This window comes from Hirundo rustica, chromosome 6 (assembly GCF_015227805.2).
Source record: "Hirundo rustica isolate bHirRus1 chromosome 6, bHirRus1.pri.v3, whole genome shotgun sequence".
Classification (NCBI taxonomy): Eukaryota; Metazoa; Chordata; class Aves; order Passeriformes; family Hirundinidae; genus Hirundo; species Hirundo rustica.
Window position 1 is genome coordinate 43,949,556 of NC_053455.1, and position 16,396 is coordinate 43,965,951.

Consider the following 16,396-nt stretch of genomic DNA (forward strand, 5'->3'; position numbering starts at 1 on the left):
GGTCAGTAAACTTCAGTGAATGTAGTTATACCAGAAAATGACCAAAAATACAATGCAGCATTGTGACGTTAAACCAGGCCTCAACAGCAAAGCTTCTACAAGTTAGGTGAAAACAAAGGATTCCAAACCCTTCAGAGAAAGAGTACATACTACCTTGTGTCAGAGATGCACACTCTTCCCTCCCACCCATATAGCCGACCTTTACTCAACTCCAGCTTGCTGTATTTCAGTGATGCAGACTGTAAGCTATAAGCTGTTATTTGGAATCATCTCCTGCGAAAAAAAATGTAAAATCTGACAGCCTTTCAATGCCAATTTCTTTAATGGATGAGATTGCTATTTTTTCCGCTGTGTGGAGGGTGGGGGGTGGTTTGAGCAGTTGCTGTTTTAATTTTAGGAGTTGTACCACGTCAGTTTTGATCAACACAAAAAGTTTGTTGGAAACAGGAATATTTATTTTTTGCAGAACCGAAGTAACTCAAAACACGAGAGAAAAAAAATGTTCCCAGATTTATTTACTCATGTATCTCTATACATTTAAAGAGTTCATGGACTTATTTGTCAGCTGTTAAAAAACTCTTAATTGTATTACTGAAAGAATGAGGTAAAAGGCAGCTTTAGGACCAGCTCTGTACTACTCAGGAAGTGAGTTGGTACCAGATACAAGCAAGAGTAGCCACGATGCTATTCTGAAATCCAGCAGCTTGTTTTGCTCCTATGGAGAAGTCACTCCAGTACACCTATCCTGAGCCAGTACAGGATCTAAGGCACCTAGAGACAGAATGAATGACAAATCTCAGGGATGCCATTTGCTGGCCATACAGATATGAACACTAAATATGGGTACAACTAGGAGCTACATTCATCTCATAAAAAGGTTATTCCAACAGCCCTGCACAGAACACCTTTGACTCAGTCTTCAGCTTGTGCTGATTTGACATCTGTAGCTGTTTTCTCTTCAGACAACTCTATAATGGCCTTCAGCTCAGCTTCAGAGAACTTAGGGGTCAGTGCCACATTGTCATAATCAAATTCTTCATCAAGTGAGAATGGTTGAACATCATCGCCCAGTAGCTGTAATGAAGAAAAACAGATACATAAATAATATTGCAGCAAGTGATAATAAGGAAGCTCAAAATATAAACTTCTAATTAATATTTAATTAAACTATTTTTCTGACTCTAATGCTCTCAGCTGATTAAGCTCTTTTTAAGTAAAAGAATAAATTCAATTATTCGATTTGACCTAATTTAAGCCATTTAATGTGCCCCATTTGTACAGTACTGTATCTGAATGAATATCATTAACTAATTTTGCTCAAGGCAAGGAATATAAAAACCTCCCTTGTACACATCTATTATATTCCTGCCACTTATAGCAGCAAGGCTGTGGGGATATGGACATGTTATATGCAGCTATGTTAAATTTCAAAGACAGATTACATATCATCAAAATTTGGGATAGTATTACATAAAGCTTCACCGTACATGCATCTGATACTAATGTAACACACTTCCCAGAACAGCTTCAGTGAAGGAAGGGCCTGCAATAGGCAAAATGACACATAATCAATTTTCAGACTCCAATAATTTTTTTCACCATCTCAGAGACATGGAATTGGCTAGTCTGCATTTCTTGAATGATGAACATAAGAATCTTACTGCATTTGCCAATATGTGTCTTTGTAGACATATTGTATAGCATTTCTGCATTGCTTCTTGTTGAAATATCTTAGAATAAACACTCTGCCTATAAAATAAAACAAGGAAAACAAATAACTATGGCAGACTCCACGCTGATAAGAAACTGCAGGGGGTCACAACATGTAAGGTTTATGGTAAGCATAAAATGAAATCCAGGGCAACACAGGAGATGCGTCTTCCATATTAAAGTTGTGTAGGAATGTTCTCTATCCCATAAGAAGTTAATATAAATTGTCTAGAAATGTGTTTCAAAGATTTAAGTACTTCAGCACCAAATCAGCAAAATGTCTAAACACATGCTTACTTTTTCAAACTTCTGACAAGTCCTCAGTGAAGCCCATGACTAGTGATGTATATGAAATTAAGAATACATGTGCTACTTGCTGAAGAGCAGGAAGAACACTCGGCATCCTATGATCACTGCTCAGTTTAGAAGGCACAGCATCCTGCACAGTTTGATGTGACATTTTGTAAGAAGAAGCATTGACACAGTTAATGCCACCCAGTAAGTCAGAGAAGTGGTAGCTGGATTCCTCTCTGGTGGCTGAGTACTTTATAGACATGGCAGAGAGCATTTGGGTAGTAACTACATCCTTTATTAATAAACCATAATGTTGCATGAATAATCAGGAAATCATTTTTCTGGGGTTGTGTAATTTTATTAATCATCTATATTGCTCAGTTTTCTAGGGATCTGGCTTACATGTTGGAGCAGCCAAATAATCCTGGATGCAGATGTGTAGACCATGAGCACTTATAAACGGAAAAAGCTTTGTCGATATAGTTGGTCTAGAAAACAGTATTCATTCTGCACACAAAGATTATCTTGCTTATGTCCATGGACTGCTTCAGGTAAACCATCATTAACTTTTATAAATAGCTCATTTGAAAAATGTTAACAGGAGATAAAGCCTGCACATAAGCTCTCATTCCCATTAGAGATAAAGCCAACTCCTTGACCTCCTCAGCATATTTATGCTCATTTTCATCTTTTCCACAGGCAAAACCTTGTAGAATTCCTTGTCAGTAAGATTACCAGCAACTGGGTAACAAATGGTAGCAGCAGCAGGTTTCTACTACCTGTCTTTCATTTGCAGAAATCCAAAGCACTCTTCTAAAATACAATGCAAGGCACAAATATTTTTCAGTTATTTTGATTATAACAATATTTTTGACAACATTGTGCTGAGTTTGTCTGGAGTAGAGTTAATTTCCTTCACAGTGGCTGGTATGGGGCTGTGTTTTGGATTTGAACACAGGGTTGATAAATACAGAGATGTTTTTGTTATTGCTGAGCAGGGCTCACACAGAGCCAAGGCCTTTTCTGCTTTTGGTACTGCCATGCTGGGGAGGAGGCTGGGGGTGCATGGGAGGAGACACAGCCAGGGCAAGTGAGCCCAAGTGACCAAAGGGAGATTCCACAGCACACAATAGGTCATCAGTGCATAGAGCGGGAGAAAGAAGGAGAGAAGGGGAGTTTGGAGTGATTTCCTTTATCTTCCCAAGTGACTGTCACAGGTGGTGGGGCCCTGCTCTCCTGGAGATGGCTGAGAACCTGCCTGCCCATGGGAGGCAGTGAATTAACTCCTTGGTCTGCTTTGCTTTGTGTGTGTGGCTTTTACTTTCCCTAATAAACTGTCTTTATCTCAACCCATGCGTTTTCTAGTTTATCTTTGTGATTCCCTCCCAGTCCCGCTGGCAAGGAGCAAGTGAGTGCTGTGGGGCTCGGTGTCTGACCAGGGTTAAACCACAACACACATCTGAGGTAACTGAGCTAAGTGTTCAAACTACAGTAAGCCTTTATTGGGATTTTACAAAAGCAAATCTATTTTCCTCTGTCAACAGAGTTGCAGAAAGTAGATACAAATCCACTCCGACCTTGTCTTGGCCTTCATGTAATTCCAGGAACATTTTATGCAGACACAGCAAAATAGTGGAAAAACTTTTGTTTACAAAACTTGACCCCACAATGCTAACTGAAATAAGATGCCAAAATAAAACATACCTGACTTCACCCTGTAAACAACTTCTCTGTTACCCACTCATTGCACATTTGAAAAGTTTATTCACGCTGCGTATTTATCAGTGTGCTTCATATCTCAAATGAATACTCAGAGCACTACGGATTCTTTTTTTTCTTCTTCTCCCAAGAAGCCATTGACTTCAAACTTCCATGAAGACAAGCAATCCAAAACTTACATACTGCAAACTACAGTTTTGTTCCGTGTCAAAAGGAAGACATTTTACGATAGAACACTGAATCCTCTGAGCTGATCAAGTTATTATCTTGTTATTTTTGCCTAAGGAGCTGAGAGAAATATGTGAATTTCAGGTGTCTAATTTAACACCTAATTGAAATCTTTTTGAGAGCTCTCTGGGAATAGAACCTGCTCTATTAGAAAACTGCCAGCTTGCTTAAGATTGCTTCTGTGATTTACTCTCTGAAGAAAAAATCACTTTCATTTAAAGTTCCTGCATGTCCAAATTAAAGGAGGGAAATTGTAATATTCATCTTAATAACTGAAATATTTTGCTAGAGGTTGTTTTACAAAGTAATATTGTAAATAAATACCTTAGAGTTGACATTTTCAAAAGTCTATTAATAATTGGCAACTCAGTTCTTTTATTAATCTGTATGGAGTTATATTTAGCTGAACAGCTTGTCTCTGTCCTTCTAAAACTTCTATTTCTGTGTAATTATGGCACTCTATGATTCACTTGTCCAAATTTTGTCAAGCTTGCACGTACACTCACCAGTGATTTCATTGCATGCTCAAGGGAAACCTTACTAGTTCACTAACAATAAATTTTAAAAAAAAAGAATTGGGGGGAAGGCATGCATGCTATCATCTCATATAAGCTTACTATATCTTGAGGTACCTGGGAGAAAAAAAGTTTGTTTGAGCTTGGGGCACTGGACTGGAAGTCAATAAATCTTGGCCAATTTTCCACTTCTGCTTCATCATTCTGGACAAGTCATTCAATCTGTGTCTTTACTGGCCTCTGAGAAGATACAACTCTTCCATCTTCTTTGACTTAGTCAATCCTGTCTTTAAGTTCTTCTGTGTTCTTGTTGCATTTATGCATAACACGTAGCAGAAATAAACCCCAGCTGAGGCCTATAAGTAAAACTTTAAACAAAGGAACTCAATGGAAGTTGTATTTTAGGGGAAAAATGCTGCTGTGCCACAGATTAAGATAAAATGACAGAAATGTTAAATACCTTTATGAATGCTCAAACTACAGACAAATAAAGGAGAATAGAAGGGCAGAATTCTTTCCTAATCCCAGCCATACAAAAATTAGGTTTCTAGACTGAGGTAGTCAATTAGCCAAAAATAGCCAAGCCTGAGCTCATAGATGGAGATGCATTACATCCTACAACAAATTCCTACAGCAACTGGGATTAATCACTTTCTGCAGTTGCTAATCTCTGCCTCTTGGTGACTGGAGGACTAAAACTAAATTTAAAGCTGAAGTTAGGTGAGATGAATCCCACTCTGAATGCATGTTTATAGCAAGTGGATGGAAAATATGCATCAACTGCACTCATGTGTATGCAGACAGGGAAATAAGAATGAATAAAGACACAAGGAAGCAGGCATTAAGACATAAAAATACTATAATATCTTTTATGAAAGAATATATAAAGTAGAAATAAAAGAGAAAATAAATTTCTGGGTAGGGGAGGGAAATGTTCTGTGATAATGTACTTCAAACACAGAACAAATGCTGGTTCAATTTGCAGTGGCCTGTGGGAGGTCATATATGCTCTACTGGCGGTATTGAAATCCTGAAATATATTTATGTCTAAAGTGAAGAAAGAAAGATGAAGCAACACTGGCGGACAACACAAATAATTTGCTATGTCATTCACTAAGCCACTTCCTAACACCTTTTGACAGAAAAACACTTTCAGGGAAACAAGATGCTCTTTAACCATTATCCAAGTTATAAATTGGGTCTTAGCAAAGCTTCTTTTTTTAAACTTTCCCTAGCAATATGTTAAGAGATACACAATTTACCCTAAAGTGCCTCACAGGTGTTTCCGTAGCATAGACATTTCTCATCCTGCTATGCTTCATACAGAATGGTCTTCCATATCCTAAGAAAACCAATCAGGCAGCCACATTATGTTGCCCTTCACTAAAAGATTTGCTTTGATGGACAGAGAACAGTCTTATTTTAAATCAGAAATGTCTCTAGGGAAAATCTTTTTCTCTTTCTAAACTAGTCCTGCCATAAGCAATGCAAGACTTAATTTTCAAAGCAATGACAATTTGAAGCACTGAGGGACTTTAAAATGGACCTGTTCAGTCTTGACAGTTCTAAAAATCAGGCCACAGTTATATTATCTAAATGAAGGCAAAAATATGTTTATAATTTAGGGGAAAGACTGCCTTCATTTTAAGTAGCCTGGCACCAACCAAATGGTTGTGAAAATTGTCTTTCTTCTTGAAAAATGCAGCAACTCATAGCCAATGTAATAATACTCAGTTTCTTTCATAACCCAAATTTGCCTCAAATGGAAATGAATTTTGCATGCAGTCGGATCTTTATCTATTTTTCATGAAGTATAGTTTAAAGAATCATATGCAGTCCTTTATGAACACTGCAGGCTGCTACAACCCTCCTTCTTCTCTACAGAAGTTATGGAATAAGAAAGCTATAAAATCTCATTCTAGTTTTTCGGGTGTTATTTTGTGTCCAATGGCTATAACTAAAGTCAAAAACCTTGAATTATGTCAATCCTTAGGGAAAAGAGTCAGTATTTTTATTCACAGAATGGTAGGTATTAAAGCTTGAAAGGTCATTTTAGAACATCTACTTTTTCCCAAAGCAGAGTTCTTCCTTATAGTAAAGAGTTTATTGCAAGGAACTAAACACAACTAAGCCCAGGAAAGGAAGCACCATATGCAGTGCTATAACACCAAACCTTCATTGGTCACGCGTCATTTATAAACTTGATTTAAGTCTCATGGGAACATCAATAAGCATATGAAACTATCAAAACCGGCCCACTTTAGCTGGAAGCTAACTTCAGCTTCTATTGCAATGATCAGGCAGGGGAAAAGAGCAGTGAAGAATTCTCTGCAATAGAAACACCCCCAAAAGTTAATGCTCACGCCAACTATTTGGATAGGAAGCTTAATGACTTAAAATAAGCCTGTGAGCAATTCACACCTTCTGTTGCAGTTGAAGAACTGAATTTCTGAAGGAAGACAGAAGTTCTAAATTAAAGCTTGCACTGACTGTGTCTGATTAAAAGGCTTAGAGGCCATAAAGCAAACCTCTCCACACCAGACACTGACAATGTAGTTTCTCAGCAGCATCGTGCAACTACTCATTTCCAAGGGACCAGATCTTAAATCTGACCACAATATATTCTAAAATCTCTTTTTTTTCTTTTAAGTGTCATGTTTAAAAGGGATCATTCACTACCTCTCTGCTGCAGAAAATGGTTCCTATATTAAGACAATGAGTATGCCGTAAGATCATGAGATCACTGGAAAATTAAGTGGTCCATCATTCTACATAAGAAAGGGTTGCTTAAGGGCTTAAAAGTGCAAGGACTTACTAGAATATTCTGTGAGTTACACAAATTAAATATTAAAAAGCCCAAATACTACTTGAAGTCCTGAACTATACATTTTGAAGATCTAAGATTATGTATTAGCAGTATACAAGATAAAACAGAGTGTTTATTTCAATTGTTAACATATTTAAGAATTCATTATTCATTTAAAAATTAATAATATGACTTGCTAACTCACAGCAGTTCCATATACAACATCTATATCTCTCTGTTCTTGTGGAAATAACAGTAGAAGCCGATACGAAAAACAAAAATACCACAGACTCCCAAAGTCTGAATGAAAACATCTGACCTCATACCTCTTGGGCTTTGCTGTCTGAAGGCTGGGGAACTGACAAGGCTCTGAACTTTGGCTGAATAGGCTTATCAAAAAAGGGTGTACAGCAAGTCACTGTCTCTTCCACCTCTCCTGGGAGAACTAATGACCCTGCTGAATAAAAAAGAGTCAACATTAACCTTCCACTCTGTGCATAAATCAGCAAAATCCTGTTAAAATCCTGTAGTAGTAAAATCCTGTGCTCAGACACGGGCAGTAGCTTGTTAGTCAGTGTGATGTACTTACTGTTGCATAAGCTATCATTAAACAGATCCACGCAGTCCTGAGCTAAAATCCAGACAGTAATACTGCACTAAGGAAAATCAAATTTGTCTGAAAACAGACAGGTAGCTCTTCTTTTTTATGGGTGTTGAATTAAAATCTGGATGCAGATGCTCTTAAACTCAGGGAGCACCTGGTATTACATTCCTTTCTTTCAGAACAAAGTTGGAAGGTCCTCAGCAGAGATGTCTGCAATAGAAGTATAAAACACCTCATCTCCCACTGATGAGCTGAGCAGGCTCATTCATTGCTCTTCAGCTAGATCTTCACCACCTGTACATTGGGCGTAAAGACTCGTTGCAAAGCATCTTAGTATGACTCTCAGAGAACATTAAGTAAAAATACCCAGTAGAACTACTAATATTCCCCACTACAGTGTCAGATGACTCTCTTGTCTAAGAGAGGATGTTTGTTTCTCCCTGAGCTTTCCAAAAAGAGATCCTTCAGAGGACTTCCCCATATCTGGGATGGAGTGACATGTAACCTTTCCATATAGGCAAGATTTGTTCACAAATAAACAGCTTTTCTGAATCACTTTTCTTTCACAAACTTCAGCAAAACATTCATACTGGGACCAGTGGGTTTGCATTCTGTGACAGATCAGAAGGATATGCCTTAGGTTTAGAAATATCTTCAAACATGAATCAGTCTCAGTTCTGCCACAGCACAGATGTGTCCGTCATGTCCCAGTAATGTTTTTATGAAAGAACTTAAGGGGACCATATGTCTCGCAATTTAGTCAAAGGATTATGTAAATCTACCTACTATTTTTTTCAGTTGATACATAAGTTTCTTTACAGTTTTATACTACATTTACATTTATCTTGTAATCTCAGAATAAATTTTCAAAGCATTGCTTAAATGTTACTTAATGGAAGCAACAAGAGCAAACATAGATCCAGGGTGAAACGGATGAAGTGTCTATTTATCTCTATCTGCACAATTTTACCTGAGAAGTGGAGTTACGGACCTCTCATTCCCCTGCATTTGAAAATAAAGATTTCCTAGCTAGGTCTTCATAAAAAACCCATACTCAAATTCTTAATTTAGTTTTCTTCTGGGAATTGTGTACAATTTAAAAGCCAGCAGGGCTTCAAATTGCAAAGTATAATGCTCTTTTAAAAAGAGTTGAATTAATTCCCTTGGGTATTTCACTTCTGGACTTTCATCTCTTGTTTTGTGATTAACATATAAGGGGGTTTATTTTCACCCTCAGTCTCTTGGTTGTTTACATCTGTCTCTAGCCATCCAAGCGCTTTCAGTCCTTGTTCTCAGCATAGCATCTGTACTGATTCTGAGCCAGTTATATGAGAAAATGTTCTGAAAAGGACAGCACAGTCCACAGGTATCTAGGCTATGTCTACACATGCTCTGCAGCTGCTTTTTTCATAATTTGGGTCAAAAGTATTTGTAGGACAGAAGGAAGATGCGATTGCTCATTTGAAGACAATGGTATCTTCCACTATTGTTTCAAACTTGCAACCTAAATCTCCATCCTTACTAAAGGAAGGGAAGTCTGGACATCAAGAGTATTTTATCACCTACTGATATAAACACTGATTATTTCTGCCCTAAGAGCTTCTCCCCCTCCACAGACCAATGTGCAGAGAGAAAATAAGGAGGAAGCACTGTTATGCAACAGCCTAGCAATGCCTCAGAAAGATAACTCTTAAGAATTAGGACAACAGAAGGAAATTTATTTTTGCTTTTACCAAGAAGTGATCGTCATACTCAGAATGTCAATTCCACATTTTAAGGCTTGTTAGTAATGCAAACAATGTTTCAAATTCCCTTCAATCACCCGGTAAGAATGTAATCAACCTTTGTTTGCCAGTAGACATGCCAGAAATGAGCTTTGTCTCTCTCTATCCTGGCTGTGTGACAGCATATGAAAGTCTAATTGGTAAACACTGCTTTCCCTGATAATGTTTAATAAAGAAACCCCTTTTAGAGAGAAAAATTAGAGTTTTGACAGTCTTCCTTCTCAGTGGGAGCACCCAAAGGAACTCCAGGCTATTGTAAGTTCTAGCCAGCACCTCACAGCTTGTTTAGGCTGCTGCTACAGCACTACTGGATGATGATCCTAATTAAGGGGGTAATTATGTTCTCTGTGGAGGTGATTAATTAGCAACAGGAAAGCCTTGGATACTGCCAACAGCACCATATATAGAGATAACTGAATAGGCAGTGATACCAAAAAAACTGAGAAGACATTTTGAAATGCACCTCTCATACCATGAAGAATCAACTCCCTGGATGATATAGCTGACAATTTTACTCAAGTCCAGCATACTTTAATGATGGCATATTTGGAAAAGTGAACAATACTCCTTAGTCCCTCCCCACCACATCCCAGATAGTGATTACTAAATCTGTCAACACTGCTGAGTTGGAGTTTTCTGCTTATTGTGTACCATAGACATCAATTATGAGTATAGAAAAAAATAATCTACTGGCACAAGTCTGCTTTTAACTTTCAAGAGTGAGGAAGTTCAAAGTTTTGTCTATAACTTTACTGTAGCCAAATGATGACCAGCTATATATACACTGACAGCTATATATACACTGACACAGGTTTTACCACTTTCAGACACTACATTTCACAAAAATGCTGTTGATGGGGAGTTGAGAAGAGAGTGATAAAAAAAGCTTAAAAGCTAAATTTTGCAGTCTCCTCTAATTCTCATGCTTCAGGCTGTTAGTCCCAAAGAGCTGCCTAGTGTGAAATCATCTCAAGGCAGTGTTAAATGGATTGCAGAGACTGAAGAAGAACAAGAAATGGATTCACCAGCTGGGGGGGAGCCCCCTACTTTAAAAAATTCACTTAATTTAACTCTGAATCCTCTACTTCAACCTGACTTTTCTGGATGAAAGCACAGGCTCAAAATATAAACGGAGAGGCACAGATTATGAAAAATAACAGATGTTGATATAATTTGCCAAAAGAATTACTTAAATAATCAATGTTATGCTTGGCCTCAGCTTCAAAGTAACTGAATCAACCAGGTTTTCCTCAGTCTCTGCGGGGTTACAGGCAACTGGGACCTTGAAAAGACAAGTTTGCAGTACTTCAGTGCTCCAAGCTGGATTAGGATGAAACAATTATATCCTTGCCTATGAAGCCTCACCCACACAATTAATTAGCCCTCTTTTAATCTTCCCTTGTATTTAAACAATAACACACTCAACATCTCCAGGCATTCTTTTACATATTTGGTACTTTATTCAAATATTACCTATTATTACTGAGCTATTCGTCAAGCCCTGCAGCAAGAAATTTGTAACCAGTCCTGGAAATTCCTGTTGCCAAAAGATAGGCAATAGGCAGCATCCATCCATCCCTGGAGAAAGCCTGATCATCTCTATTGTTGCCTTAAGCTCCTTACAGTTAGAGATTAAATTCAGGGAGAAAGAGAGATTACAGTACACTGTGCCCATGCTGTCTCTACATGATGCATTAAAGCTATGGTTAGGGCAGCATTTTCACTTTGCCAATCATGGTTTACTGTGCCAAAGTCCCACAGTGCAAAGCATTGCCCCTGTTTCAAGCTCTCAGCCCAGTGCTGTCAAACAAAAACAGCTACAATGGATTTGCATACTGGCTAAATCTGTGGGCTGCTCTTCCTACTTGTAAGAAGTAGTCACATTCATTCACATCTTAAAAGACACTAAACTTTGCAAGATAAATGGGAAACAAAAAACAAAACAAAAATCCCAAACAAACAAACAAAACAAAAAAGACCAAAAACAAACAACAAAAAAACTTCACTAGAATGACTTTTCTAGGACATCTGCCAAACAGCACTGGTTAGATGGGATGTTTTCAGACCTATTCACTATCAGGCTTCTCATACTGTCAGCTTTGAGCCAGTCGCCCTTAAGTGTGAATATTTATTGTATTAGTGTACAGTTGCTAACTCAGCTAACTGATCTGCCCTTTAAAGTTAAGTGAAGCACAGAGATATCGAACTGCTGCCAATAACAAGGAGAGATAAAGGCTTGTTGCAATTACCAGAAAGGTATGATATTTTTTACTGGGTAAAATAAGCTATGATATTTTTAAGCTTGTTTTGACAATATGAAGTCTTAAATCAATCATCTGTTCTGACATAAGGTGGCAGCATTTAAAAAGGTCAACAACAGAATGTCTCTAATTTGTGTCACAATTTACCTCATTTATAAACTAACTGGAGTTCTTCAGAATTAATCTTTCACTAAGGTATTCACTAGTGATATTATTCTAGATTACTTTAACATTGCGAACAATAGAAGTGACATAATTTTATATTTTAAATTGCATTTGGTTGCTATGGTTTCTACACAACTAAGATTTCACCTCCCTTAGTATGAAGCTATAGAGTGGATTTTGACGTGTTAAGACAACTATCAAACTGCAAGTGCTAGTTTCTGCACTTAGGAGTCAAGGGGAAATTTTTTAGCCTGACTCAAAAACTATCGTCACCAGAGAAGCACTGAGCAAGACCCAGGCTGTGGTTTTCCCAGGTATAAATTTGGATGCTATGCACTTCCCTTGCAGCATTTAGAAGGAACAATTTATTTCTGGCTAGGCAGTGTTTCAATGTCATCAAACAACATTTTAAAAGCCTGACGTAGTTAGTGAGCATTGTTGATACAGTCTCATTTTTCACTGAGGCAGTCTGCCTCACATGAAGCGTGTTTTACCAGGGCTTTCCATACGTATGTGATTAACATTTACTCTTGGACACATGCAAATACACAGAAATGACACAAAAGCTGGAGAGAGGCAAGGTCCGTCACAGTACTGAATGCACTGACTTATCCCCAAGTTTAAGCAGAGCTCTTTATCCTCACTGTTCTGCTGTGTATTTTGGGCTAATTGAGCTATTTTGGACATTGGGCTAAATTCTCATCAACCAATTTGTGGCCTGTTTGGAACCAGAGATATCTAACACTTTGATGAACTAGATATAGGCATTTCTACTTTCATTATGAGTGAAATGTGGGTTTGCACTTCCACCAGTAAACTCCAGGGTTTTTTTAATAGATATTACCAGAATTTCAGACATAAACATAGAACAATGCCCTACAAAGGGAAAAATGGCCACATATGAACACTGCACTCAAAATAAATCCTTGACATCTGTACCTGCTCTGGGACTGCTGTTTTACTACCTCCTTTCTGAAAGGTTGGAAAAAGAATATTTGCCATAAACCTGACTTACATTGGTATATTATTAAATACTGGAAGTCTCTAAGCCTTTGGACTTCACAGGAATTCAGGACACAAAGAAAAGAAAGACTATTCAAAACTTTACTGTTAGAGTGGATAGACCAATCCAAGGGCCAATAACTAAGAAACCAAGCATCAGAGCCCTGTAGCATCTGTCTGTGACTTCAGCCAAATCCCTTAATCTGTGTGGCTTGCTTTCCTTGCGCAGTCACAGGTATAGATGAGGAAAATTAATTTAAATACCAAAAGGTTGTCAGTTCTGGTTGTAATAAAGACCATACAAGGACCTATGATAGACAAATAACTACAGACATTAGTGCGCCATTTACTTTTTGGAGGTGGGAGAGTTAAATTATTACAGATGTACAAACAGTTCAACACAACTCAAAATGCTCCTAATTGGAATTTTTAAAGAAGTTCCCTGTGAATTCAGAATTAGTCTAATCTATTTTAAGCCCACGATGAAATTGTTTTAATAGGCTGGGACAGCATTTTCATTAAATATTTCCACTTTACAGCACTGTCTCTTAGCACTCACATTACTTTACAAAAAAAAAAAAAAAAAAACCCCAACTTTTGTAATCAAAGTAATTTCAATACAAAATAGAAATGCATAAATATGGAGAGATGTTGCTAACAAGAAGCGCTCTGCACTTCTAGAAAAGCTTGAAAAAAAAAAAAACCTGCTCACCAGGAAAAAGTACAATAAATATTCCTCTTGATTTATTATTTTATTACCTCTTAGAGTGGGGAACTTCAGTTTGGGAAATTGGGGCAATGTGGGGAATTTTGTAGCAATAGAAGAAATGAGGAGGATCATCTCTTTTAGGGCAGAAGCAGTCTTTTAATCAATGTTCACACACTTGCAATCAAAGACAGAAAATGACGGTGAATATGAAGTGGGGGAACCTACCACTGCATGTCTCTTCATCTGTGTCTACATCTTCCAAGTTTAAGTAATTGTCCACCTGCCATAAAAACCCAAATTGGAAAAGAGATGAAAAATATCAATTCCATTCCTTATAGTACACTCTAGAGCAAAGCAAAAATGCATTAAATGGTCTGCTTCATCTTCTCCATTTTCCCCAGCATTTTTCCAAGAAAGCATACAAATTTTCTTTGAAATGTGTAACCCAAAGGAAATACTTTTAGATATAGTCAAAGATTTGCTGCCAAAATTGCCACATATCAACTTAAGTGATGGGAAGGAAGCTCAAGCTGTACAATAACTTTTTCAGGAATTTAGTGGGAAGATGGAGAAGTAAAATATTTTCATAGGAAAATGGTGCATGATAAGTTACCATGCAATTTTCCAAGCTCATTTCATATGGCACAAAGAGAGTACAGGCTGTAGGCAAACTAGAGCTTGATCCTTCTGTTTTGACACTAATGGTGAATTGATTAGGAAATAAAAAAACCCGAAGAATTATTACTTTTCTACTACTTCACCTGGGGCTTTGCTGTACCGTTTTCTCAGGCTAATGTCCCTTGAACAATCTGAACTATTTAAAACATACCAAGAGACAAGACATTTCTCATTTCTCATTTCAGGTATAACTCCAAATAGACACACAGGGTGAGAATGAAAGGTTTTTCCCAGCCTATTTGCAAATAGTGTTACTATGGAGGATTGACTACATGCCCTGGATTTTCTTCTGTGTTTCCATGATGTAAAGATGCTCTCAGATAATTTTTTCCAACCTGGTTGGAAAACAGTCTGATCAAGGCTTACATAACCTTTACACTTTGAAAGCACATACTCATTAGCATTAGAAAAAAATTTGGATTGCTCTCATTACCATGGATGGTAAAGGACTACATCAACAAATTGCAAGTAATTTGTAAATGAATACAGGAAAAATCAGTCAGGTTCTGCTTATAATCCCCACTTTGAAGAAAATCAAAGAAAACCTCACCTTTGCTCTTTCAGACAGACTGAGATTATTTCCATCAGAGGCACCAGCTGTTGAGCTCTCACTCATCACTGTCTGTAGATAGATGGGCAGAAATACTTACATGCATGAAACAGAATCAAAATCACAATCAAACCTCCTACTGATTTACACACAGTTCACAGAATCACAGAATGGGTAAAGTTGGAAGGCACCACAGCAGGTCACTTTGTCCCCGCTCAATAAGGGTCCCCTAGAACACATTACTCAGCTTTATAGATGTTGTATATAAGATTTTTTAAGAAGTGACTGGAATGCTCCTGAAAATAGAACGGGTACAGGAAATTCTCTGAAAATCTACATGGGACCAGACTGAATCAATTGGAACAACAGTGCAAGTAATCATAGCATGCCTAAAAAGCAGCATTTAGAATAGCAGCACTGTTTTCAACAGCAGTGTTTTCCCTATTTTCCTTTCTCAGGGCAGGCTTAAAGGTTACAGTGGTCAACTTACTGCATTATGGCCTCTTCCTGCTACTACACTGCAATTTTTCTGCTGCATTCTACTATTATTGTATTTGTTTCTTAAACTGCTAATATGACAAAAATGTGCAGCCATGTCTGAAGCTTTTTCTTTTTTAGAAACAAAAACACACATAAAGGTTTATGCAAGTTCCATTACATAAAGGACAACAGAAGTTGTAGTACATTGCTTTATGCGGCAGAAAGACAATTCAATGCAGCTCAAGTAAGGGACACAAAGACAAATTATACCAATGAGAAAACAATACTTCTTGTGAAAAAAATGGCAAAAAAATTGTCATTATTATTACACAGTCAACTGATAGAATGTAACTGTTTTAAAAGCCTTGCTTGATTCTACCTCAGAGTCATGTCTTAGCAAGGAGGAAAGCGGCAGCTTGCGCTCTGAGGCCTGGGAGGCCCATCATTTGAAAGCACTTCAGTGTCTTGCTCTGTGTGCTTCACAAAAGGATTTGCTACTTCTTTTTTAATAAAAGTTTAATGAAGGGAAATTTTGAGTACAGACTACATCACAGCTAAATTATTTGTTATTCAGGCAGGAAGGCAGAATTTCTTAACAAGTTGACTCAGATTTCCATCTCACTCCCTTCCAGATGATGTCTGTTGTTTTCTTGTCCCTACACATTAAATCCCTAATCCGTAATGTTTCAGAAGATCAAAAATGCCCCTGGCTTGCCCACTGTTAACTTCAGGCAGTAACACAGCTTCAGTAATGCAGAACTTTTTACTTCCTAAAATCTACAAGAAACAAAATAAATCTGTCCATGCTGGCAGCCATACTCTCCGGATTTTTTTTTCCTTTTTGCCAACTTCTACCACAAGCTGCAGTCTCCGGTGAAAGCATTATTTAGC

At 37.6% G+C, this 16,396-nt stretch overlaps 1 protein-coding gene across 7 annotated transcripts in view; it reads right to left on the reverse strand.

The window, feature by feature from the left end:
• Nucleotides 1-433: 433 nt before the first annotated feature.
• IFTAP (intraflagellar transport associated protein) overlaps nt 434-16,396 on the reverse strand; it is a 39,322-nt gene continuing 23,359 nt past the window's right edge. For 5 of the 7 annotated variants that reach the window (XM_040068683.1, XM_040068687.2, XM_058421224.1 and 2 more), the window contains 4 exons: nt 15,026-15,097; nt 14,023-14,077; nt 7,599-7,729; nt 434-1,074 (listed from right to left, as the gene is read on the reverse strand). In XM_040068683.1, the coding sequence (XP_039924617.1) occupies nt 913-1,074; nt 7,599-7,729; nt 14,023-14,077; nt 15,026-15,097 (420 nt within the window). In that variant the 3' untranslated portion in view covers nt 434-912. Of the gene's footprint in view, nt 1,075-1,487; nt 1,544-7,598; nt 7,730-14,022; nt 14,078-15,025; nt 15,098-16,396 lie in introns of all 7 variants that reach the window. The other 2 variants (XM_058421226.1, XM_040068688.2) reach the window with 2 other exon arrangements.